The 27,824-nt window shown below is 42.1% G+C and overlaps 1 protein-coding gene across 9 annotated transcripts in view; it reads right to left on the bottom strand.

Moving 5' to 3' along the window:
- VTI1A (vesicle transport through interaction with t-SNAREs 1A) overlaps positions 1 to 27,824 on the bottom strand; it is a 348,766-nt gene that overhangs the window by 86,368 nt on the left and 234,574 nt on the right. Inside the window, exon 9 of one of the 9 annotated variants that reach the window (XM_053206828.1) lies at positions 315 to 14,931. The exons of 7 other annotated variants lie outside the window; for them this stretch is intronic. In XM_053206828.1, the coding sequence (XP_053062803.1) occupies positions 14,808 to 14,931 (124 nt within the window). In that variant the 3' untranslated portion in view covers positions 315 to 14,807. One more of the 9 variants, XM_053206830.1, reaches the window with a different exon arrangement.

Below are 27,824 nucleotides of genomic sequence, written 5' to 3'. Positions count from 1 at the left end.
CAGTAGGGGTAATAATGTTCTAGTAACACCTACCCCAGATTCCCCCCCTCTTTACATAGAGTGATTCTATTCCTTCTCTTCCATTTCAGGAAATTCGTTTGTACTTGAAAACAGTCATTAAGCTGAGCCCTGTGTGATGTATGTGTTTAAAAAATGTGGTGGTGACACCTGGGGTTATCAGTCTTTTTATTTGTGGAGACAAAGGTCATATCAGACTTCAGCGATTGTGCATTTCTGGGCCCACGTACTGTGGACACGCTCCTACTGCCCTCAGTAGCCTGTGCACGGGAGGCAGGACAAAATTTTTTTCTGGAGGGGTCTTTCTTATAAGGAGATAGAGCAGACATCCTGTGCTATTCAGAAGGGATGTTAAAAAACAAAGTTACTTCCAGAAACTTCTGGTTCACTTAATAGTCATTGATAAATAGAAGCCAGTTGTCACTTTGTAGCAAAAGTCCATATACCATCTCCTGCTCATTTCATCAGTTGTGTGGGAGAGTCTCAATTTTTCTTCTTCAGTTAATATTTCTAATTCTCCTCAACTGAAAGGAAGGGGAGAAGGAAGAAAGGAAAAGAAAAATAAAGAAGGAACTCTGTCTCTTTAAGTGGGGTCTGCATCCATAGAATCTGAGACCTGTCCTGAGGTAAAAATCCCTTTCTCTGGTAAATGAGACAGCTGGTGGCTTCCAGTTCAAGCCGCCTTGTCAGCAGCCTGTGTCACAGATGCACCGCGTGGTGTCAAGGAGGCTGCAGGGTGGACCAAGGCATGCTGGGAGTGTGGAGGGGACTCTCGAGGTGCCAGCCACGGTGAGGGTGGGGAAGGGCAGGGTCCTCCCTAGGCCCGTCTGTTCTCAGGCCAGGAGTCTCGAGAGCTAAAGGTGAAGTTTCACGAGCCCAGTTTCTAAAGACAAGATTTTGGATTCCTTCAAAGAGTGGGTTTTACTAATCCCGGATCCTCAGGGAAGATAGAAAGAGATGATAGAAAGGTTTGGGAGAAGGAAAAAAACTGGGCAAGGAATATGCTACCCTTTCTTTTCTATCCTTTCATTTATGCCGTCTCATTCTGGAGATTAAATAAATTACGTTCTTCCCACCATCAGGGGTACTATACGCGAGACCACTCGAATTTTTCTGCCCTGAAAATGGGCCCCATTTGTTACTGAGTTGTTAATTCACACCGAAATTAATTCACAGTGAAATGTATACCCTGAAACACACGCCATCCTGAAAGCCTCATGACTTCTGTGAGGACTAGCTACTTAACGTTACTCCGCTTAGCTCATGTTCTGTGAGACTGTTCAGTGAATACCGACTGCTTATGATTTATTTCCTATCACGCTTCCTTCATGTAGGTAACTCCAACTTCTTAGGAATTACAGCAGTTCCCCCCCCCCCCCCCACAGGGTTCTCATTAGGGAAAGAACGTGCCTTCTCTCTTTGGAGAGCAGTTTTGCTCAGCTCTGTCCTAGGTAAGCTTTATAGAGGTGGCCAGTGGACACAAATCCGAAGCAAGTGCCAACAGAGCCACAGGCTAAAGCAACGGGACAGTAAGCTGAGCGAAAGTATTCTGGGTTTCCCTGCTGTTGCCTCTTACGTCGTCAGAGATGGAAGGACCATGTTTTGCTTCCAGCCATCGTGAACTGATAAGGGGTCCTGCTCTCACGGCCACCACGCAGCTCCTGCCTCGTGCAACTCACCAAGTGCGCTCGACAGCGTCCCAAATGGTTTGTGTCCTGGTCGAGGAGACAAGGCCACCGACCACGTGCTTACATGTTGTAGCAAATACCACGTTGCCATGAATGTTTTTAAATGCTTACTCTCAGTTTCGACACTTAAGATGTCCCAGGCTGACACCAGATAGTTCACGGACCAGCGTGAGGAGTAGCTCTAGACCAAAGGATGAATAACGTTCGCTGGAATGATTTAAAGCTGTCACCTTGGCTCTAGCTACGTGCCTCTCGTCCAGATTCTACCCGACCTCCAAACTCCACCGCTTCCAACAAGACTATGCAAATCAGGACCTAGTCCGTGAAAACAAATTTAACTCCAAGATAATCTGAATTCCTCGAAGCCAATGAAACTGTCTACCGAATCTTGTGTGTATGCACCTTTTTCTAGAAAGTCCAGATGGGTACATGGCCTAGAAACGGTTAAGAGAAACTAATGCCTCAACACTTTTTCATTACCTGGCAACTCTAGTTACAAATTTCAACACGCAGCCACCTAAGCTTCCCTGGAAAATACACACACCTGAGGGGACTGCTGGTTTTCTAAAGCCTCCCCAGCTCTGGTGGGTGGGCTATTTCCCTGGTGTTTCAAAACACTATTGTTCTGGGTTAAGAAATAGACTGGATTTGTCTACCAAAGACTTGGATAGCGACGGAGGTTAACCCTCTCCAAAAAATAAATAAAAATAGCCTCTTAAAAAAAGAGTGTCACTATTCTTCAGCGTTACGGAAGTATTCCCTACATTGGCGTTCAGAAGCTTGGAGGCAAGCGAGGCATCCAACTTAGAAGGGAGAGGTGAAAGTGTAGAGAGAGGAGGTAGGGGCTACTTGGAGGACAGGTGAGCGCTGGCTGGTATGAGTGATGGGGGCGGGAGTATCCAGGTGGAACCAGAGGTCCACAGAGAGCAGGGCCGAGGACATCACCAGGAGGTGAAGTTACCATTCCAATACACACAGAACCGTTGTAAGAGGAAATCTATCCCTAGTGCCCAGACCATGGTCTTTACATACTATTTCCCACAGAAAGGAACTAGGATTCCTTGTAGAAACAGCTGATTCCATGTCTGGGCCAGGAACCCGGGGTATGTTATTCTGCTAGAGAAGAAAGCCTAGGGGGTAATTATATTAAAAGGTGACCCGAGGCAACTAGAAGGGGCTCCTATTGATCACAGATGGGACATTTGAGCATCAAAAAGAGCACTTACTACAAGAGGCTTATGCATATGAAAAAAGATAAAAACCCAAGTGTTTATAGCAATATTCAGTGACAAAGAAGCCTCACTGGCCACAATTCCTCACTGGTGGAATTCAGCGTTTTGAACATTGATAAATGGAAAGAAGCATTTATGATGCTTTTCTTGTATGAACTGTATTCCAGAAGAACCAAAGAGTTGATAATGGTAAGTTCTTCTAAATAGAAAAATAGCTAATAAATGCAGAAAGAATGATAGAATTGAAAATCACCACTTGTAACCCCTAACGGATGTATGCAGTGATATCAATGGTGGGTAAAACCATTAGGTTAACAGGTCCATACAGAATTTCATAATGGACGAATCAGGCTGACCCTACCTGAACCCACTGATCAATCCTGACATCAACACAAGTTGTTCTGTGCCTCCTTATGTGATGCCACATAGGTATCCTGCCTCTCATTCAGTTTTTAAACTAATGACTAATTTACAGGAACAATGGAGAAGAGAGGAACATGCTGCACAGCACAAGGAAGATGCAGAGGCCAGATACATAATGTGAACATTTTTACACGACAATGATCTGCTTTTCTTCAACAAATAAGTACAGTGAAAACTGGAGGAGGATCTATAACAGATTAAAGGACACTTAAAAATGCATCAGCCAAATGCAACAGGTGTACCTTCTTTGAACCCTGACTTAAATTGCCCAACAGTATGGGGACATCTGTGAAACAATTAGGGAAAATTGAGCCTGGACAGGTTATTATTATTATTATTACATTTTTATTAAATCTGTGAGGTGTGATAGGGTATTTGTGGTTAGGTTTTTAAAAAGTTATGCTATATACTCTAGAGCTACAAACGGAAATATTTACAGGTAAAATCAGATATCTAGGATTTGCTTAAAAATACTCTAGCAAAACAGAAAAGAAAAAGGGAAGGGAAAAGAAAGCAAGAGTGACTAACTGTTGGTAATTGTAAAAGCTGGGTGTTGGAGAACATGGAGTTCATGACACTATTTGCTTTCTGTGTGTGTGTGTGTGTGTGTGTGTGTGTGTGTGTGTGCATATGTGAGAGAGAGAGAGTAAATTCCTGCAATAGAAGTTTTGTTTTTTGTTTTAAAGAGAATCTCGCAGAAAATAAAAAAAAAAGGACAGGCAAGCTGATGAAAAACACAACCCTTATCTATTGAGTCTTGGAATTCAGGCCCATACTTGCCCCAGCCCTGGGGTCTGTGGGAGGGTGAGCACAGGTCATACGAAGGAGTTCGGTCTCACTGGTCTCTGTGGGGCAGGGTGACTAGGTGCATGGGAACTCACGGGGAAAGAGCAAGCGTGCTGAATCCACAATCCTCAAGAGAGGCTGGGCCAGCCTTCTGATTGGTGGGAGGGAAGGAGGTGTCCAGTATCTACTCTGGGAGAGGCAAGCAAGAGGATCCCAGCCATAGTCTAGCTTCCTCTTTAACCTCATTCTCAGAGCAAATGCAAAACAAGTACCAACATCACATGCCATCTGGAATTCTATAATGCACTCCTGGCAACAGGCCATGGCAAGCAACCCTCAGAGCTGTAGACGATTGGCATATCTAAAGGCCACACACATCTTTTCTTCAGCCCTCTGTCTATCCTCTTATATGTTATTAATGCATTTAGAGAACTGTAATAAATTTGGACTTGGAAGGAGTTTGGTCAAAGGCAATAACACCAAACTTGATACACAAATGACCTATTGGGACCTATAATATCTCCATGCCAGCTTTTTTCAATTAAATGACCACAACTAGCAAACAACTATTAACATGGGGCCTGTGTGGGATACAAAGATATGCAGTGTCTGCAATGGTGAGCCACAAAATGCTTGTAGAAGAAAAGGGAAAAAAAACCAGTTTCTCATATAAGTTCTTGAGACAAAGATGTTATTCAGCTTTACAATCCATTGGAGCTCCTCCCAGGAATATTCCACCAGTTTCCACAATTGCAATTGGAGGCTGCCTTGATGGAAAATGTGCTAAAGAACCTGTAATATCCGTGTAATGTCCATACCTGTCCTAAACCCCCAGAGAGTCAGGGACTCTTGTTACTCTACCCTTGGTGACTAGAGCTACCTCAAATGATCCCTTCATCAATTGAAAACTAAATAGAAACTATGCCTGATTGTGCTGTTCTTTAGCTGTTTTCTGGGGCTATCCCATGTATTCAGACTGTGTTTACTTTTTTGCACCATTAGTCCAGGACATTGGTGTACCAAGCCATTGCTTCCTAGTCAATAGCAACCACGCTTTCTGAACCACAGATCCAATCATTCAGCAGGGCGGACCGCTTGAAATTGAGATTATCCTGAGGATTCAGGAGGTCAGTCTGTCATATAGAGTGCATGCAGGTCCCGGTTATCCAACAGAAACTCAGCATGACCCTTCAGCCTAGGCCCCTGGGGTGGCAGAGTCCATTCTTAACATAGAATTAAGAGGTGGACAGAACGGCAGGGGCTTATCTGGTTTAAGCCTTAGCTTCTTGCAGAAAACTTCACACAGAACATTCTACAGCTCTCCCCTGACTTACAATTGGGGTTATGTCCCAATAAACCTATCGGAAGTGGAAAATATTGCGAGTCAAAAAAACATTTGTCACACCTAACCTACTGAACCACGTAACTTAGCTTAACTGACCTTAAATGTGCTCAGAACTCTGACATTAGCCTACAGTTGGACAAAATCACGTAATACGATGCCTATTTTATAATAAAATAGAAATAATATGCTGAATATCTCATGTGACTTATGGAGTATAAAATCATCGAACACAAAGCCTGTTTTATAATAAAAAATAAATATGTTGAATGTCTCATGTGATTTATTGACTACTGTAGTGAAAGTGAAGAACACAATGGTTGTATGGGGACAGGATGGTCGTAAGTGTAGCCATTTTGACCCTCACGATCGCGTGGCTGACTGGGAGCCGCCCCTGCCCAGCAACACGAGAGAGTACTCTATGCTGTGTCACCGGCCTGAGAAAAGATCAAAATTCAAAGGCTGAAGTATGGTTTCTACCAGACGCGTGCTGCTGTCGTGCCACCGTGACACTGGAAATTTGTAAGTTGAACCGCCGTACGTTGGGGACCCTTTGTCCTTCACTGGGAGGTTCTGAGTCTGAGGAAGGACGCTGATGACGTCGCAGCAGAGTTCTTCATTTACAAGGAAGGTCCAGTCCTGTCGGAAGCCCTGTACACAGCGAACCATCTCCCCAGTAGTCACTTAGCCCCCAGCCCTAGCCAGACTACCATTGCTGCTGCTTCTACTACCACTAACAACACAACAGTGGTGATGACAATAATTGCAATATCAAATATGTAGAGTTTTTATTTTCTTTTGGGTCTTTACTTCAGTTGTTAGCTTATAAATACCATCATAATCTCCACTTACACATTAAGAAACTGAGGCACAGAGAGATTAAGGGGCACCTGGGTGGCTCAGTCGGTTAAGCACCGGCTTCGGCTCAGGTCACGGTCTCGGGGTTTGTGAGTTCGAGTCCCATGGTCGGGCTCTGTGCTGTCAGTGCAGGGCCTGTTTTGGATCCTCTGTCTCCCCCACTCTCTGCCCCTCCCCCAACTCGTTCCCTCTCTCTCTCTCTCTCCAAAATAAATAAACATTAAAAAAAAAAAAAAAAGAACCCGAGGCATAGAGAGATTAAAATAACTTGTTGGAAGTCATAAAACTAGTAAGTGGACAAAGCCAGGCTGTCTGTCTCAAGAGCAGTAGTGTGACTCATTATGAGATACTGCCTCTTATCATACTTACGAGCACTGGCTCTGAATTAATAATCTGAATTCTAAATGGTGGCCTGACTTACAAAAGTAAATGTCCGGATTTTGCCTGAGCTCATGCTCAGACTAGACTCGTTCTTCTTAACTGTGGTTCCATATAAGAAGCACCTGGAGAGCTGTTAAGAAATACTGATGCTGGGAACCCACTCCTAGAGATTCACATTCATTCCGTCCAGGGTAGGGCCTGGGCACCTGTATTTTTAAAATGTTCTGCAGGTGGTTCTCAGGTGCAACCAGAGCTGAGAACCACTGGGTGCGACTGAAGTACTTTGCAAAGGAAAAAAATACATTTGACATTGCTGTATACCTTCTCTTCCCTCTTGGATTGTCACAGAGGACAATGGTGTATTAAAGGCTCTCATTCAAACTTACTTGAATATGGAACCCTTGTTGTGCATAGTGTCTAGAAATGTAGACGGGAACTGCTGTTCTACCCACTTGGAAACCAGCAACTTAGGTTAATAAATTTGGTTTCTCTCTTTCAAACAGAAAACTCTGCACCTTTAACACCCAAGATGAAAATTTATGAGAGTGAAAGTCTCTTTCTTCAATAAGGATACAGAAGATCCTTAAGCCAGCTTATTCTCTTAACTAAAAAAGATCCACAATCTCATAGTTGAACGGGACCTTCAATGCCATCTAATTTCTCTTGGTACCACTAACACACACACACACACACACACACACACACACACACACACACACCAATGCAGAAATCCTTTCTAGAGCATTTTCCCAGATGGTCATCCAGCTCTAGCTTGAACAGTTCAATGACAAGAGACCTCACTCCTTCACAAGACAACACATTTCATTGTTGGACGGATCAAGTCTTCTTTATATGGGCTCCAAATTGCCTCCCTATAACTTCTACTTAGTCACAGCTCTGTTGTTGTCTGGAATAATGGTATAAAGTCTCTTTTTCTTTCAAATGAGTGTCCTTCAGCACATCATTAAGGCGGAGCATCGTACATTGGAGGGAACACAGAACTACACAGGAGCCAAGACACTCGGATAGGAGATGTAGGTCTGCCTCAGACCTTATCTTTCAGCAACTGAAGCACTTCAGGCATCAGTGTATCATGAATAAAAACAAAGACAACGAAAAACTTGTCTTGCATAACTGTAAGCATCAAAATAAAAGTCTAAGTGAAGGCTTTGTAACTGAAAAGTACTCTACAAACATGTTATTATATTAATAGATAATTTAAAGTATTATATTTTTATACCTGAACAATTCTTCTGTCATTTGGCACATGTATTGTGTTTCCGAAGTTACGAACATTGGATTTGTTACCTAACTAGATTAACGATGGTGAAGGAGTGCTCCATGACGCCACCCATCTGTTACTTGCATCAATGATTTAGTGATCAGAAATCAAAGTCTTCCAAGGTGGCATGGGTCACAGAGCACTGATGCTGTCCTTCAGGAGTCTGGCAGACCAGAGGAAACACAGAGAACTCTGGACGTGAAATCAGAAGGTCTGGTTTTGGATCTGCCATTTACTAGATAGGTGCCATTGAACAAGTCCATTAACCCATTTCCCCACACATAAAAAGGGAGGATGATAACATCAATCTAACCTATACTACACTTAGAATAAAGTAAAACGAAATGTGTTAAGTGCTCAACAATAAATGTTACTGATTCTCATTTCAGAGCATTTCACCATTGCCATGTTTTTCAAATCAGTGAGAAGCCGTTTGAAAAGTACATTATATTCTCTCTAAAGTAAATAGAACACTTGGTTACCTGGATTCCACCTGGATAGAGTTCCAACTCTGCCATTAATTCCCGGTGTGACTCACATATTAGGCCTTCGGTTTCCTAATTTGTAAAATGAATTAATTGGACAAGCTGATCTCTAAGCCCTTTTCTAGGTATGGTTCTGGGACCACCAATATTCTTACTGCAAATCAAATTGGAAAAGTTTCAGAAGTAAATTGGTTTCTGAGATCAATTTAGTTATTCCACAATCCCCAAATACTTCCACAGCAAAAACAACGTCTTCAGTTTGCAAGTCTGTTTGAAAACTACCCCCCTTTAGGAAGATATATTTGTTTCCAACTAAGTTCTGCTAGCCACGTTCCTGAGGTGAGGTACCAGAATTAAAACAAAAAAACAAAAGGAAACAAAACAAAAAAAAACAACCCTCAATAAAACCAGACATTTCTCCAAAGAAGAAATACAAATGGCCAATAAGCACATAAAAACATGCCTGACATCTTAGAGAGTAGAGAGATGCAGATCAAAACCACAATGAGATAGTTTCTCACACCCCCTGGGATAACTATAATCAAGAAGACAGACAATAACAAGTGTTGGCGAGGATGTGAAGAAATTGGAACCCTTTGCGCGTTGCTGGTGGGAATTTAAAACAGTCCAGCTACTTTAGAAAACAGTTTGGCAGGTCTTCAAAAACGTTAGATACAGAGTTACCATATGACCCAGCCATTCCACTCCTAGGTATACAGCCAGGAGAAATGAAAACACATGTCCAAGCAAAAGAAAAAAAACCAGCACGTGAATGCTCATGACAGTGTTGTTCATATAGCAGCATCATTCATCTTGTCTATCAGTTGACAAATGGATAAATACACTTTGTATATCCATACGATGGAATATTAGTCAGCAATCAAAAGATGTGAAGCACTGATATAGGCTACAACCTGGATGAACTTCGAAAACCTTACGCTAAGTGAAAGAAGCCAGACGCAAAAGATCACATACTGCATGATTCCATTTAAATGAAATGTCCAGAAGAGCCAAATCCATAGAGACAGAAAGTAGATTAGTGGTTGTCAGGGGCCGCTGGGAAACAGAGAGTGGCTGCTAATGGATACCAGATTTCTTTTTGGGGTGATGAAAATGTTCTAAAATTGATGGTGGTGATGGTTGCACGACTCGGTGAATACACTAAAAGCTGCTGAACTGTACGCGTTAAGTGGGTGAGTCATATGATATGTAAATTATATCTCAATAAAGCTGTTAAAAACACTCAATAGAAGCACATCATCATTAAGTTACCAGGACCAAGGATCACCTCAATTTAAATCGAAGTGCAAAGAACACGTGTGTTTGTGTAAAACTATTTTATGTGGATAATTGCTTTATATGTTCGACTGCTTTAAACCCATTTTTGCATTTGGATCATTTTTCAAGGAGGAGCTGAAATTTAAGGAAGTAAAATTGAATAAACAGGCTATTGTGGCACAAAAAGTATATTTCTTTTATTTCACTTCCTAGGATTGACTCAGCGGTGTAAAATGCCATTTAAAAAAAGAATGACAAAGTTTGAATGAGAAAATGTATTTCATCGTGGAAGATAAAAGTCTTTCCTTCTCTACAGTGAATACAGGTAATTTCAGAAGCAGCGGCTCCTAATTATTCACTGTTGAAAAGCTAAAAAAAGGTTCATATTGAAAACAGTGACCTCCAGTTTGCTTCGTGAATGAAGGCAGACACAAATTCTCATTTTCCTAGAATCCTGGTTGATAACTGAGTTGGGAAAAGCATGCATTTCTTCATTACAGTGCAGTCGACTGTTCATTTAAATAACAATAAGCTGCATAAAAGTCACAAAAGCATTATCTAGCAATTCCACAGTGTTGAAATGCATTATTAGTACTAACAATGCCAAATAGAGTAAATAAATGACTGGCTTCTTATTTTCAGCATTATTCCTGATTACTTAGCTTTATGAAAGGGTAGCATTAGGTGCATTCAACACCTTGGTCAACACTATTTGCTTTGGATAACTCTTGAACTGGAAGGAATTTTAAAATAGAGCTATGTTTTTTTCTAGGTTATCCAAGAGCGAAAAAAACCCTCCGATCCACTGCTTATGTATCATACATTTTTAACAGAAAATATTTGAAGAACCCAACTTCTGTTCACTATATATGTGTAAAAAGTGGAATTAAGGTCCTCATTAAAGATAGCACACTTGCAATAGTACTTATTTAAAAATGTAAAATTTACATCAATAGTTTAACTTTACATCAGAAGATTTCCTACCAAGAACATGCTAATGCTTCCATTTTTAAACTTCCTGGAGTCCAACGTCTGGACCTTTTTTTTTTTTTTTTTTTACTTTTTTCTTTTTTCACTCCCTGAAATATGCAGTACTCCACAAAATGCCACTGATTAAACTTGTTACGAGAGCACCATCAATCGTCCGAGTGCATGGCAAATAAAAGGAGAGATTTCAAATCATTCACTCCTGAGTCTCTAGTCTGCTTTGGTTAGATGAAAAGAGGCATCTCAGTTAAAGATCTGAGCCATATTTGGCTTTAACAGTGCCTGATCGAAGTACGACTCCCCTGAAATGGGGTGACAGGATATATGCTTATAAAGTGGTATCATCCTAAGGGGAACATTGCACACCAGGGTGATTGACTCTCCTTCAGGAATTGGAAGTTTTTTGGTGTGTGTGTGTGTGTGTGTGTGTGTGTGTGTGCACTGAAGCCTTAGATTATGGTGTAGGAAGGGAGCAGGAAACACAACAAGGAGCACATTAATATTCAGGTAAAGGATTATGTGAGTAGAGGGAGAAATTCTTGAAGGGTGTGGCACACGATGTATTTTCTAAAATGGGCTGCAACAGTACTTCCCATCCCACTGGTTTTCCACAGCCTTGCCCTCCCCACATCAAGGGATAGAGTCTGGGTCTCACCCCGCTGAAATGTGGTGGGTCCCTGTGACTGTCTTCACGATTAGAATGTCCCAGCGGTGACACTGTATGACTTCCTAGGCTAGGTTAGAAAAAGCCATGCAGCTTCTGCCAATCTTGCTCTTGGAACGCATCTTTGGGGCCCTGTGGCACCAAGCCGGAGGCCGCCATGCTGTAAGGAAGCCCAGACTAGCTCCTGCAGAGAGACGACCTGGAAAGGCCTTGAGACCACGAAGCAATGAAGGGCCCAGGCAGTCCCTAGCTGCTACGGGATCTTGTCTCTTCCCAAGTGTTTCCGCTCTAGGCTCTGTCTGAAGACAATCTCATAGGAGACTTGGAGTCAGGACACCCAGCCAAGCTGTTCCTCATTTCCCAACCCACAGAAATTGTGAGTGATAACGAAGTTATGGCTCGTTACTGTTGTCCTAAGCCACTACGTTTTGGCGTGGTTACTTACACAGCAGTAGACAACTGGAAGAAGAGGAAACGAAACCTGAATGAAGACTCCTATCCTAAATAACGCAGAGGGCGCGTATGAAGTCAAGTCTTTTAAACCATGACTTCTAGCTAAAAGTAACAGAGAAAGACTCCTTGTAAATCAACAAGGCAAGCCCCAGTTCAGTCCTGATTCAGAGCTTAGAACTCCTGCGCAGTGGGTCAACGTCCCCACAGTGAAAGCTCTAGATTCCCACACACAGGAAGGGCAGCAGGGGTGCGAGGAAACTTGCCTTGAGCTGCATTTATGCAGCAAGCACAGTCCTCTGACTGTTTGCTTGGGGTGGTCCTGGCTGTGATGGGCAGGGAAGCTACAGCCCCTCTAAGACACCCACTGGTACAACCACTGATCCTGCTTTGCTTTTCATGCTGGAGTAAAACTGTACAGTCTGCAGTTCCCAAGCACAACATATATTTTAACGCCTCCATGTCCCTCTTTTCTTTTATTTGGCTAACTCACATGTACTCTTCAGAACTCAGGCCGGGCATCACCAACCCCAGGAAGTCCAACAGGGCCAAGAACTCTTTGTGTACACTTATTGTTACATCATGTTAAAGTTTATGAAAACAGTTCTTGTTAAGGTGTGTTTTCTCACTAGATTGTGTATATTGACAAGGAGATACAAATTCTTTACATTTGTATCTTTACTATCTAAGGCCTCCCTTGCTCACAGCAGCTGGTGCTCAGTACACGCGTGTGGAAATGAACAGGTAAAGGTAAGTTGGCTTCAAAGGACTCCTTTGGTGACAATGTCCCTAATGTATTTCAAACATCCCATGCTCTGCCCTGATCTCATTTGGAAACCTCTGTCTGGTAAATTCCTAGGAGAACACTGCATCAGAATTTCGTTCGTGGCATTTTCTCTCATCTTCCACCCTCATTCTCCGTACCTTCAATCTTGGACCATACTTGCGTGTATTCCTCCTAGGTCCACTTTCTAGATGGTCCACTCCACAGTGGCCGGTTTCTATCCCGAGCACCAAGAATGGCAGTTCACATACTTGGGGTTGGCTTGGTAAAGCAGTGCATCTTCCCTGTGTGAGTACACTTTTACAAAGTCATGACTGACTCAGTCATCTCTTTTCTGGGGTTAGCAACTCTGTCTCCAACGAGTCTGGAAAATGCACGAGCCTTAGACATGTTCAACAGGTGATGTCAAGATGCACTCAAATGATTTAAGGACAACCTGCCAAAGTCCTCAGAAGCTTACTGCGCCCTTGAAGTAGGTCATCCTCGGGAGCGGTTGCTTTTCATCTACCCAGCAGGTGTGTGTCATCAAATAAATATCTTAAAATGTCTTCCAGCCAGGAACAAATATCTGGCAGGAAAAAGGAGGTGCACAGGCTCACTGACTGCAGGTCTACAAGGAGAGCATGAGCCGCCTTTATTCAAACATACGAAAACTATATTTTTATTAACAGCATGGTTCCACCCCTCCCATTTATTGTTCCCTGTCCAGTCACCTGCCCTACTCCCCCCAACTAAAAGGCTTCCCAAAAGAAACTAGTCTCAGTTTTTAAACTTCATTGATAAAGGTTTTAACAAAGAGGATCCCTCAAACCTGGCACCACAAAAGCATATTCTTCCTCCCCCCCCATAAAACTGTGATTTTAATAACCATCATCATAATAGGTAAGCAATCTTGGCTCACTTGGCTCTCTCTCCTATCTCCTGCCCTCTTTCTTTTCTCTTTTCTTTCCTCTTCTTTCTTTCTTTCTTTCTTTCTTTCTTTCTTTCTTTCTTTCTTTCTTTCTTTGTTTTTTTTAGTGTTTAAATTAGTCATTAGTTTCATCTTCCTTCTTTTTTGGCTCGGAGATTCAGGAGATATTAAAATTCAGTAATTTGTGATATTTCATTTTTGTAAGATGAGGAAGAACTTAAATAATATGGCACAATTTGTTCTTGAATGTTCCTGAGCCCAGTTAGCAGGTATCACTGGACCCAAATATTTAAAAAAATTGTTATAAGAAAACATAAGCCTGTGGTTTAACCCTGACTTCAAAGTTACGGGAACAGCTTAAAAGAGGAAATATTTGGGCTCAAATGTGGATAAGTTTTGGTTTTAATTTTATGCACATTACTTATAACTCCCAGAGCCAAAAATAATTCGAAGAGAACCATGAACACGGTGCACATCATGTGAGATTGAAAAGGCTGGCTCATAATTATTTCAAGATGAATTGTGTAGACCACTGCAATTTTTATTCACATGAAGGTTATCCACTAATATAATGGTGGATTTTGTGAGATCAGGGTTTTCTGAACTCACTGTGTTTTCTAGACACTCAGATACCGTTTTCCTGACTTTACCATACCTGAGCATCACCTGAGCTAGTATTTACTTAAATGTTTTCTTTAGATCAACTCTAAATTGTCCTTTTAAAGAAAAAAAAATCACCTCATCTCAAGCAATAAGAACAGTAAAACCATGTTCTTAAATTTGCTCTTTTGGGGAAAAAACTGAGTTAAAGTAAAAGCTGCCTCTCTCAGAAGAAACATAAGTGGCTGATCTTTCCATTGATAAATATTTATTAAGCACCTACTATGTGCCAAGCCCTCTTGCCGATGCTGGGTTTATGGAAGCAAACAACACTAGGTTGCTGTTCTTGTTGGGCTTATATCCTCTGGGAGGAGATGACAATGAACAAACAGATACATAATATAATTCCCAGTAGTGACATGTGCTATGAAGAAAGAGCAGGGAAAGGGCACAGAGCGGTGACAGGGGTATTTGAGCAGAAATGCAACACAGCATGGAAAACAGTGGCCTATTCTAAACAGAGGTAAAGGTCTAGAGAGTTCATAATATTACCTGTCTCCATTTTGACTCTTATAAAACCCTGTTATGCCCCAAGACTAGGTCTGAGTGTGGTTTACCCTCCTCAGACTGCTTTTCCAGTCATAGAGACGACTGTGTCTCATAGGCTGAGAGTGTTCGCTGGGGAAGGCCCTTCTGGGACAGGCTGGCCTGGATGCAACCGGTTACAGGGGGAGATTCAGAACACCAGAACGGGACCACGGTGCTAGGAAGGGAAGAATAGAAGGAAAGAGCTGGGCACCAAAAAACCAAAGACCTGTTTGGCCATTTTGCTATTTTGCCCGTGGTCTCAGGGTAGCAATCTCCATGTGCCATAAGGAAATTATTTCATGTGCCAACCTTGGCACACATATGTGGGTTGTTCAGGCCACGGTGGCCCATGCCCCCCAGCTAAGGTGGGAGGAGCTGGTAAATACACACCTTAAGTATTTTCTGAAAACTCTGATTCTCAAGTTATTGACTGAAAATATCAGTGATAATCTAAATGAAGCATTTGAATAGTTTATAGTTAATAGTTTAATAGAAGCTTAGTCTGACCTTTTATAAGTTTATTTATTTGAGAGAGACAGAGAGAGAGCACAAGCAGGGGAGGAGCAGACACAGAGGGGGACAGAGGATCTGAAGCAGGCTCTGTGCTGACAGAGCCCCATGTGGGGCTCGAACTCACGAGCCACGAGACCATGACCTGAACCAAAGTCAGAAGCTTCACCGACTGAGCCACCCAGGCGCCCCCATAGTCTGATTTTTAACAGGCATTTCAGTTTGACCACATGCATTACTTATGTTCCTTGGAGGCTGACTGCATGATGAGAACCCAGCTGGTATCAGGTTTCAGACAAGGAGAGCTGAGCGCTTAAAGCTGATGGACAGGAGTAGCTGCAATCGTGGCTGAGACTTGATAGTTGTGTGACTTTGTGCAAGTTACTGAACTTTTCTAAGCCTCAGTTTCCTCATCTGTAAAAGAAAATAATAATGCCTCCCTTACAGATTTGCTCCGAGGGGTAAATGAAATGAAATTACATAATGATTATAGAGCACTTGCCATGTAAGTGCTTTTTTTTTTTTTAAACGTTTATTTATTTTTGAGAGAGAGAGAGAGAGAGAGCAGAGGAGGGGCAGAGAGAGAGGGAGACACAGAATCGGAAGCAGGCTCCAGGCTCTGAGCTGTCAGCACAGAGCCCGACGCGGGGCTCGAACTCATGGACTGCGAGATCATGACCTGAGCTGAAGTTGGATGCTTAACTGACTGAGTTACCCAGACTCCCCACATATAAGTGCTCTTAAAATAAATGGCAATTAGGATGACAACAGCAATCATGACAATAAGTGTTAAGAAATTTGTGGGGTGCCTGGGTGGCTCAATTGGTTGGGCGTCCGACTTCGGCTCAGGTCATATTCTCATGGTTCATGGGTTCGAGCCCTGCGTTGGGCTCTGTGCTGACAGCTCAGAGCCTGGAGCCTGCTTTCGGTTCTGTGTCTCCCTCTCTCTCTGCCCCTCCCCCACTCTCACTGTGTGTGTGTGTGTGTGTGTGTGTGTGTGTGTGTGTGTGTATCTCTGTCAAGAATAAATAAACATTAAAAATTTTTTTTTTAAAATAAATCATTTGCTAGGTACTTCTGGTTTGGAAACAGAGGAAAAGACCTGTTTTCTAGATTCCTAAGAGGCTTAAAATAACCAACAGTTTTGCAGGTGAGCACAGGTACTCTGGTGGGCTGGTGAGGGCAGCACGGTGGTCAGACAGAGACAGGAACTGGGGAGGGAGGAGTTATCCACAGGGACCATGGCCCAGCCTCCAATCTAAGAGGTTCAGAATGGGATGGGGAGTGGGGGCCATTCCAGACAGTCTCGGGTAGACATGAAAACATGGGAAGGAGCTCTCTAGAGCTAGGACAGGGGTCCTAGATCAGAAACAGGAGACAGAAGGTCAGTGGAATGTGTCCCCTGCATCTGGTGCTGGTTTCAGAGGCCTTCTCGTGGTGGCTGCAGCATTTGCTCCATTGAATTTGAAAGGTGCTTGGCTGGTCACCCTGAATTTAAAAACAACAGGAGAGCACATCCTGATGGTCTGAATCCATTAAATCTGCATACGGGCACAATGAGATGTTATGTAATCAAAACCCCTTGAACCTGCACCGGTCTCCATTAGCAACAGAAGCAAACCAGTTCATGTTTGCGGGAGGGAGCAGTGGAAGTGAAAAGCGAATGGAAAGCCAAGGTGGGCAAGTCTGTCCTGTGTGAGATTTTCCTTAACAGGTCCTGTGTTGCACTGTGCACGGCTTCTCTGGGAAAGGAAATGCCTTTCTACTCAGTTTCACACCACCCCCTCCATCAACATATATTCTTTTTCCTTTCTTCCCCTCTGGGTTATTATATATTTAATTGGATTTGTGTCATTGACATATGCCTATGTGTTTGTGATATAATATTTTATTTAATATAGCTGGATTATATCATTCAGTCCACATATAGTTATTGAGTCCTACTGTGTATCTGGCCAAAAAATCATTAAGAAGACGAGCATTTCCAGGAGGACTTTACTTTTTGTACTCCACAGTTACGAGCTTTTGCCAAGAATACATGTCAGGCCTCCAATTTGCTTCTATACCGGTCCAGTGAGGGCAGAAATGCAAGAATACATTTTTAGTTATGAGCTGGCCAGTCCAATATAATGTGACACTTACAACTTTCTGGCTGGTGAGGGAGGGTGATAGAGGATGACATTCAGGCTTAATGTACCTGAAGTAGGTAGAGTAGTATATGGGGGGCGGGGCATGAACAGAAAAGCAGACTGGGAACCAGGAGATCCAGGTTTGATTATTAATTTGGTGCCTTGTCCAAAACTGAAGGAGTAGGGAGGGGCTTAAGACTTCTACTTTGAACTTACTGGAAGGCTAGGAGGATTGAGCAAGCAAGGCTCGTAAGGGATCTCTACCTCCCCGAGACTATGTGTCGGCTGTCTTCAGCTGAAGAATGGAGAGAGAATTGATTAGGATAAAGAGGGACAAGGATCAAAATAGAGAACCACACAGAGGCAACTGGATTATAGGGTGGACTGAGATGATGCCTGCCTGGGGAGGTTTCTCTCAAGCTGTAGCGTCAGTGTATTTGGAGAACTCATCTTCTGTTGTCGTCCCAGAGGGTAGTCTATGGAGGTGCAGACGACATGGCAGGAAATGAATGACTCAACAGTCGCCACATCGTTGGCCTATTTTCCACTTTGTCCCCAACAGGATTCAAGGTGGTTCACATGAACACACACCAGTGGCGTGTGGGAAGTCACCGGGCTTGGTCTTGGCCAGCTCTGGTTCCACTTCCTCACTGTATGGCTGGAGAGCAACCATGAAGCTCAGCAAGTCTGAGGACAAGGGCACAGGGCAGTGATTTACCAATAAAAAATTTGCTATGCAGATGTCAGGGGAGATTTTATTGGTAATAGCAATGCTTTCCATTTATATAGGCTAACTAAAACATGGTAAACACACACAACTAAGGAAACAAAAGCATGAAGTTTGACCTACCCTGACATGAATCCCAAACCTTAACAGTTGAAAGTTTTTCTCATAGTAAGCAAAGCCATGGTCTCGTCCTAAAAAAAACAGTACGTTTGTTAACCTGAAAATGCTCTAGATGACTCCTGGGTCTGGGCTATTCTGCACAATCTGATGATCAGGGATTTCATCAAATTAATGTCACTAGATAGGCCTTATAATTAGGATAAAATATTTGAAAAGTTTTAAAGATGAGGCTGTTCATTAACTCATTGATTTTCCTACCAATTGGGAGCTTGAATTTAAATGATACCCAAAAATATAACTAGGTGTGCTCAAAGAGAGAGCTAGTGGTGAGTCCTTAAATGGAAGGCAGGAGTTTAAAATGCTATTACTATTCAGATTCTCTGAGAACATTAAAACTGCCCATTAAATGAAAACTTAATAATTGGCCCTACTGAATTGTGACATTTTGTAACCTGTTCAGCAATGCAGAAAATTGTGGAAGAAAAATTCTTTTGAGGCAGAATTTGATTTGCAATGTAATATTATTCCAAAAGCCAAGGTCACCACACACGTACACATAAAAGAACAACAATGCAGACTGACTACCAAAGCTGAGGAAGACTCTGGAAATCAGAGCTAAGGCATATGGCTCAAGACTTCTAGGTAAGTTAGGCTACTAGTCTGGAAAAAAATCAACAGGCAACAGCACGAGCTCAGAGTTAATATCAACATGGAATTGACTCCTCTTTGGACATTGCTTAAAGACAGGACAGAGATAGGTCATTTTTGTCCTTCTATAGAAACCATCACAATTTGTAAACTTACTTTGCAATGTCATTAAATAAGTACAATGTAAAGACATTAACTGGGGGGAGAATCAGTGGTTTCACATCAGAAGGTTAAAAATTCTCATGGGCCGATGATTAATGAGCACCTTCTGGGTGTAGGGAGCTGTGTCCAGTGCTTTTGAGAGTCAAATATGAGAGATACATATTCCTCGTTTTCAAGGAGTTTACCACGTAGTAGAGTGGAGGAGACAGACACTGACCTAAATAAGATACAGGCATACTAGGAACGTCAACAGGAGCCGTACAATCAAAGCAATGCGGAGACTCTCTTGTTGGAGGGATCCAGAAAATGTAGTGTCCTTTCTTGGAGGATAGAGCTGGAGACAGGACTCTGAAAGATGGGTAGGGTTTTGATGGGGGAGATGGAAGGTCACTGTCCAGGCAGGAGGACGGGCAGGAGCAAGGGAAAGGCTTGAGACATGTCTGGGGAGCAGGGAGGAGGTTGGTGTGGCTGGAACGCAGGTGAAAAGAGAGCAGGGCAGCTGGGAAGAACACTGAGGGAACACTGAGGTCTGCCCAAGGCGCCAAAGGGCCAGTTCCATCAGAAGACAGACACTGTTAGGGGCACGGAGAGCGAGGGCAGAAATCTTCATCCGTAAACTATCTACGAAAATATCGGGCTCCAACTTGTTATCCCTTCACTGAAGTATCTGTTAGCGAAGCAACCAGCCACTGGCAAAAGAGGAGGCCTCCCCAAAAGGAACCGATTACTGGGAAGAAATGGTGGCTAAAGGGAATGAAGACAAAGAATAATCAGGAATTAAAAGGCGGAAGGTGAGTGAGATAAAGGAGAAAATGTGCTGGAGAGAAGGTGGTCTAATCAGGGACATGATGGAAGCAAGGAAGGGGATGAACAGGGGTCCCTCTCATCACCTCCCACCCCAGGCTAAACCCTAAGTAAACTTACTACAGGAATTTGAGGGCAAGCAAACTGATGGTTTAGAAGCCACCGGAAATAATGGGGACTGCATGAAGTTTCTGGTTGTGGATTTCCACCCGTAAACGAATTGCTCTCTGCATTCCTATGAGAGGAACTGTAAGAAACATCCTTTTAGGAAAATAATTAACGTCAAGGGGAAATGGTCACAGCAAATGGCTAAGTGCAAAAGCCTACAAAATAGACATGTACAGCCTGATTTTGTATAAATGATGAGTAGCATTTATTGTATTCGGCCATCAGAAACTACATCACTGAATGGCGGAAATATCTGAAAAATGCCATGTCATCAGAAACATTTATGCTTACTTGGAATATTCAGTGACTCTTTCTGTTGAAAGTACTGTGTAATGCTTCCATTGGTATGTAGAACACCTCCCGTTAGAAATATCTCTAATAAGAAGAACAATTAAAACAAAGGATCTTGGGGAAGATGGGGCCGGCATGGCATTAAACATTACAGATGAGGGTTTCCACGTTTACCACTTCTAGGAAAACAGTCCCTTATGTAAGGAATACACAGGCCATACTTGAGAAACGCAAACATCCCCAAGCTTACATTTGCTCTCGTAATCAACGCAACTTGTTTACACAGACTTGTTACTCCATTTATCTAAACATGCCCGTGTATAAACTACGCGTACTCCACGTCAGTCTCTTTCAAAATACAAATGTTTCTGGGTTATTGTGCATTTCAACAAGCCCATGCGAATACACATACCCTACATACACTCCAGACTCATTCTGTTTTGCATGTGAGATGATATATTTTATAAATCTGGCTCACACAGTGGGGGGACGGGTCCATTTATAGGAGAGAGAAGGAAGCAGTGACTTCACGTTTAACTTCTTGAATGTTAGCAGGATAGAAGTGTCTGACAGAAAAGAAAGAAGAAACTTCTGTCCTTGGGGTGAAGAACGTTATCAACCTTCTACCTAAATAAACTTCGCCAGGAAGAGGGGTGAAAAAGTTGACTACATACTTAATAAAGTGCAGCCAGGACTGCAGCTGTTAATTTTGGTTTGATTCTTTACAGCTGAACGGAGAAAAAAACGCCTACAAGGCAACTGCGTGAGCCAAAGAGACTTTTACAATGTATAAGCGAAACTCAAATAAATGATTTTGGCAGATTCTATATTCTTTACGTTAAAATACATCATCTGCCAAATGAGGACAATGACTTTAAAATTTTCATTCATAGTAATGGGAAATCACAGGCAGGTTTCTAAAGCTTAAAATGCCAATGAAATATTTAATCGTTTCTATGTAAAATATGCATGGAAAAAAGACGGGAAGAATATGTATGAAAGTGCTAACGATGATTCGATGGACGATGAGGCTTACGGGGAGTTTTATTTCTTTTCTCTACACCTTTCTGAAGCCTCAAGATATTCAACAATAAACGTGAAATTCATATTTTAAGAATTTAAAAATTACGAATAGTTCAACAAACCCACCTTTTTTCTCTTTTGGGGTGAGAAAATGATGCAAAGTACGACAAAAACGAAATTCTCTGAAGCCTATTTTAAGCAAGTGAGAACAAACCCCTTACAAACATGCCTGTGGACGCGAAGACAGCTTCCAGCACTTTAAAGCACTGTTGGGCTGCCGGGCTATTTCTGGGCTTGGGATCTTGACGTGGCGTGACAGGTAGGGGTGAGGTTAGGCCATCCCGAAAATACAGGAAAGATGGGGAAGTCGCGGACTCGACGGCAGAAGTCCAGGTTTCCTCAGTGCGTATCGGCTGTGGATCAGAGGGCGAATGGCCACATATGCCGTTCGCGGGCAGGTGCTCTATAGGAAATGTAGGGAGAGAGCTTCTCACCCCAATCTTTTCCGGAGGACCAATCTGGGTGGGGGGGTAATAGGGCTGTCTCTCCCCTACTTAATTGAGAGATTGTTTCCTTTCCATTTCGTCTGCATGGTGAAATGTTGCAAGTAGGGAGACCAAAGTAGGGAAGACTGACTAAGGAAGAGCTCTCCACCATCTGAAACAGGCATTGACGCCATAGGCACAAAGTTATTTAATTAGCACGCATTGATTAATTTAACCTCGTGTAACCACTGTCTCCCCGCTACTGCTAATTTTGTTTTTGAAGTCCAATGAAATAAAGTAGCTGAAGAGTAATTAAATGTGTCCAGTCCCTTCATCCGTATGGCTATGGTGACTGGGTAGCCCTCCACTGTGGGGGTTTTCTGAGAAGATGTTGGAAGGGCTTTGAAACAACTCAAAGCCGTGTTCTCAGGAGGTGGTGACTTCACATTAAAAATCCTAATTTAAATGGGCCTGTCAGCAGCACTTCCCTGATTATTTTCAAATATTGGCTAAAAAAAGTGACGGTGTTCCATCTAAAAGCTTGCTTTGGAAAGAAATGCTGGGCTATATTTGTTACGACCTGTCCAGCACGAAAGGGAGCAGGCAGAACACTGAGGCACGTATGCAGGTTAGCAGTAGTTTGAAACTTTTTAAGAGACGCAAACGTGCCAAAAAATGAGAGCACTTTTTTTTTAAACCAACTACAGACATACATACTCAACAGATGACCAGAGTAATGTGGAGCTGCTCCAGATGAAGTCCTGCCTGCTTCGTTGCTTCTTCCTCCTTGGCCAGCTTTAGGTGGGTGGGCCAAATTTTAGGGCTCCTTGAAACACAGTTTGAGAACCACCGTTCCACAGCATCCCTGGGAGGAGGGGTGCGTGGTAACTGCACACTGGCTCCTTCCATACAGATCCGGATCCCTTTTGGCAGCCGTCTCTGAACGCAAAGGCTGGAAAGCTAAGAACTAAACTAATGTTTTGGAGATTCTCTTGCAACCAGGTTCCAGATGTGGCCCAGGTTTTGTGAGGCAGACGTTGGTGCAGAATTTAGAAAGCGGATGTGAGCAATATGACGCAGCTGCATGGGAGGAGGCGGGTACCTCTGGTGAGTGAGAGAGAGAGAGAGAGAGAAAGAGAGAGAGGGAGAGAGTATGTGCATGCGCGAACGGGCACAGGAGAGGGGACTGCATTTGGTGTCTGGGGGACAGCTTTGGCAGAGACTATGGAGTACAGTTCCTGCATCAAAGATGCCATGTGGTCCATGACTGTAGCGGTGAGCTCTCCTGGGCAGTGGGGTTGAACTCTTTGGCTACTGCCACGTAGCATCCAAACTAGCTTCATCGGTTTTCCCAAGGAGCCTATATGCTACTCTAGCAAATCTCTTCCTGCTTAAATTAGCTAGAGGATTCGGTCCTGCCAAATCTAAGAATCTTAACCAACACAGCATCTAAAAATAGACCCCAATCACCTCACTGTCTCATATGAGGTATCCCCAGCGTCACCCCGTGTTTGTATACCTGCTGAACCCAACACTGTTTTTATCATGTAGATACCGAACAAATGTTAGTTAAATCACATCGCTATAGCCATAGTATTATGCTGGACTAATTGTAACATCATTCAGCTACTTATCAGACAGTAAGACGAGGTCTAAATAATATAGGTAAGAAACACCTCAGTAATCAAGGGGTTGAACAACTGTAATTTTTAACTTTGTTTACTTATCTGGGTAAAGAAAAGCAAAGCATTAAAAACAACAGTCTTGATTTCTCGTCATTCGGAGGGGAAGACAGAAACAAGCCAAAAGCAATCTTTTAAGATATAACAGAAAAAACAAGAATATAAAATTATTATGCAAATTAGCAACGAACCTCAATTTGATCACTATAGAATGACATGCTTAGATCTGCATGTCTTATTGAAAAATAAGAAAAAAGAGGGGCGCCTGGGTGGCTCAGTCAGTTGAGTGTCTGACTGTCCCCCTCTCTCTCTGCCTCCTCTCCCCTCAAAAATAAACGTTAAAAAAAAAAGAAGAAAAAATGGGCCCTTTATCTTTAAAAAATATATTGTCAGCATTGTGTCATATATATATATACACACACACACACAAAAAATCTAAGTATTATTATTATCTAAGTATTATCTAAGTATTTGATTACTGACAGCACAACCAGTTTTCTTCATTTAGAAAAGACTACCTGAAAGGACTTCTTTTTCCCTCGGTTCATACACAACCTTTATTTCATTTTCTATAAGTGGTTAGACAAAGGGTCAAATGATAACTTTAAATATTTAAGCTGGTCAATGACAGTCAAGCAGTCAGATATTTCTCTAGTTTATTGTTAAATATGGATTGCCTTAGAGGTAACCTCGGGTACACTGCAAGGCTTCCTAATGAGTTATTAGTTATGAAACTATGAAGTAATTCTGAATTTTAAATAAGACCGAAGAATAGACTGGGGTACAACAAATTAAAGGCACCATAATTATGCAATATCATGAGATGTATTAGATAGTCACACTATGCATATATCAAAAAATACATTAATAAACTGAACATATTAATAAAAAGCTAAGTCTGGCCCTTCAAGACCTCAACACTAATTGGAAAGAATTTTGACAGAACATCTTGAATAACTTTCATTATCAATCTTGGCAAGGTATTTTTCAGCTACCTAAATAATGATTATTTCTACACTCCACAGTGCATCTATTAAAACCTAAGATCTGAAAAATATCATTAGTGAGGATGAGTGAAGTAGCAAATGTTCAAATGCCACAACCTGAATCTGAATTTATTAGTGTGATGTAAATGATATGTAAGTGTTTCATTTCATTTTCCTGTATTTTACTTTTACAGTGTCCATGTAAAGTATATCGCACATTTGCAATTACCAGCGGATGTTAATGACATATCATGCACTATTTTGCAAATTTTGGCAATATTTTTAAGATCATGCATTCTATCACTTAAAAACTTTTTTTAATGTTTATTTTATTTTTGAGGGAGAGAAAGATAGAAACAGAGTGCAAGCGGGGAAGGTGCAGAGAAAGAGGGAGACACAGAATCCGAAGCAGGTTCCAGGCTCCGAGCTGTCAGCACAGAGCCTGACGCGGGGCTCAAACTCACAGACCGCGAGATCATGACCTGAGCTGAAGTCGAATGCTCAACCGACTGAGACACCCAGGTGCCCCACATTCTGAGAACTTTAAAAAGCCTCCCAAAGTGTGATTTAATGGATTTAATTCTTAAAGAAAACATTTTGTAGCAAGGAGGATTAACCTCACAATGAAAGCAAACATATTAGTAGCAGATATTGGTGAAAAGTTATAAAAGGTAAATTTTACCTATGAGAGCTTACTCCTGTAACCAAAATACAGATTTATCCATTTTTTCTTTGTTGTTGGAAACAAAGTTATTACTAAAACAAAAACAATATCAGATCACTATTTAGTTTAAAATAAAAAAAGTCTAGGGGCTCCTGGGTGGCTCAGTCAGTTGAGCATTCGACTTTGGCTCAGGACATGATCTCGCAGTCCATAAGTTCGAGCCCCGCATTGGGCTCTGTGCTGACAGCTCAGAGCCTGAAGCCTGCTTGGATTTTGTGTCTCCTCCTCCTCTCTTTCTGCCCCTCCCCTGCTCACGCTCTGTCTCTTTCTCTCTCAAAATAAATAAACATTAAAAAAAGAAAAAGAGAAAAAAAGGGTCTAGCCAAAAAGGGAGTCTCATTACTTAATACCAGAGTACAAAGCACCTATTCTAGGAATACGGTTTATTAAAGTTAAAGAAAAAAATGGCAGCTGTGTGACACATTAATAATGCCTCTACCTACTCTTTTTTTTTTTTAATGTTTATTTATTTTTGACAGAGAGAGAAACATAGCATGAGTTGGGAAGGGGCAGAGAGAGAGAGAGGGAGACACAGAATCTGAAGCAGGCTCTAGGCTCCGAGCTGTCACCACAGAGCCTGACGCGGGTTCGAACTCACGGACTGCGAGACCATGATCTGAGCCGAAGTCGGACACTCAACCGACTGAGGCACCCAGACGCCCCAACCTCTAACTACTCTTGTTTTTCATATTAGATTTGGTTCCACTAAAGATTCTCCCCTTGAGGTGAAATGTCTGCTATGTGTATCTTGTTCATAGATGGCCATACGCACCCTGTGTATTCAAGGATATTATTTTGTGAATACCTAGGTTTTAAGTTTCACTAAAATGGGAGGCTTGCTCAATAAATACTTGCTCCAGGTCATGAAGTCAGATATTAGAAAAGAAGGAAGAGATTGCTGCTCGAGTTGACTGCTGCACCCCACCTCCCAATTCCCCTAGACAAGGAGGTCTTTGCTTCCTAGTTCTTTTAGTTGGGGTCTTGACTCATGGACTTCTTATGCTCGCTTTTCCCTTTCTCACTGGAATGAAAACACTCATACAGCATATGCATGATGCACGATCACGCTGCAACAGTACACATGAAGTTTATGAATGATGTCCTTCACTTCACTGCCCCTTTCTCTCACACGGTGAGATCCGTAACTTACTAGCTATAGGACTTCCAAAGCTGAGTGATTTGTAATGTAATACTTCTTGAATCTCCAGAGCAATTTCAGCATTAGTTACAAATAAAAGTTGGCTCTCTGCATCTCTTAACCTTGGGAACATGAACCTTTAAGACTTGGAGATCAAATACCAACATTCCCCTAGGACTGCTGTGCACATCTGCATTTCTGGACATAGGACTTTTTTTGTTCCCAATCAAGTATAATCTCACTTCATAACTTCTAACTTTTGGCTCGGTGCTACCTAGATTTCCAGGCAAAGCGAAGAAATGAAGGCTGAGGATTTTGTGCTTAGAGGTTTGGAAATCTGGCAAATGCTACATTAAAATGCAAGTATTTGATCTTGAACTTCAACATAGTGAAATGCAGTTAAAATACAAAGTAACCAAAGGGAGGCTTTATATATTCCAAATCTGCACCTGTATTCGGATGTTGCCAGGTATTTGTACTAACAATTCTGTGTCCCGGGCAAAATGGAATGGAGAGCCTCCCAAATTGTCCTCTGGGATCTTCCAGCCATTCGAAGTAATCACTAATTCCTGCTTACATGTTCAAGCCAGGCATCCAAGGGTTGCTATTCCTGGCTGATTCTGTTGTGTGTTTAAATGTTTAAATGGTCCGATTGCATCTGGGTCCAAACTAATTTAACATGGAAAGTTAGTCCAAGGATTCCAGTCACCTTTAAGTTATCTTTAAAGCCAGCTATGAAGATTGCTTCAGTTATTAATGTACAATAATAAAAAAGCACCCTTCTGATTCACCAGACTCAAGGGTTTGTAAGGTTTCCTTAATATTGACCTTTAGGATCCAATCAGTGAGGTAAGAATTTATTTTCAAATAATTTAATTTAGCATCCATTTGCACTCTTTGGGACCTGAAAGTCACAGAATTTAACTGATTCTTATATTCAGATAATCGTGAGCACAGGTTACCCGTAAAATGAAATTCCCATGAAGATTTAGGCAGGCAGCACATTTTATAGTCCTGAATGTCATTAAGGTAGTGGTATAGACTAACTGGATTTATTCTACAAATGCTCTCCAACAATATCAGTAGCTTCAGTAAGTGGAAGCTATCTTTCATTTGTCAGTATATTTCCACTTCTGCAAGCTCTTTGACGGGAAGGGCTCTTTCTGGTACTTCTCTGTATATCATATAGAACTCAGCCTTGTAACATGGTGGGAAAACACACTGCCTTAGATGCCAGGAGAGCAGCATTCAGCATCCAACCTCGCTACTTATTAACTGTGAGATTCCTGGTGGGGTTATTATGATACATGGGTCTTAGTTTGCTACCTGTAAAATGGGGACAGTGTTCTGCCTCACAGTGCTCTGACAGCAACCTAAAAAGTATGGATTAAACATATTTTGTAAACTGTAGTATTGTGTTTAAATTTAGGTTTTTGTCCCTATTTTATTCTACTCGAATTAAGAGCTACTA

This window comes from Acinonyx jubatus, chromosome D2 (genome assembly GCF_027475565.1).
Source record: "Acinonyx jubatus isolate Ajub_Pintada_27869175 chromosome D2, VMU_Ajub_asm_v1.0, whole genome shotgun sequence".
Taxonomy (NCBI): domain Eukaryota; kingdom Metazoa; phylum Chordata; class Mammalia; order Carnivora; family Felidae; genus Acinonyx; species Acinonyx jubatus.
This window is presented reverse-complemented; position numbering and strand designations above follow the sequence as displayed.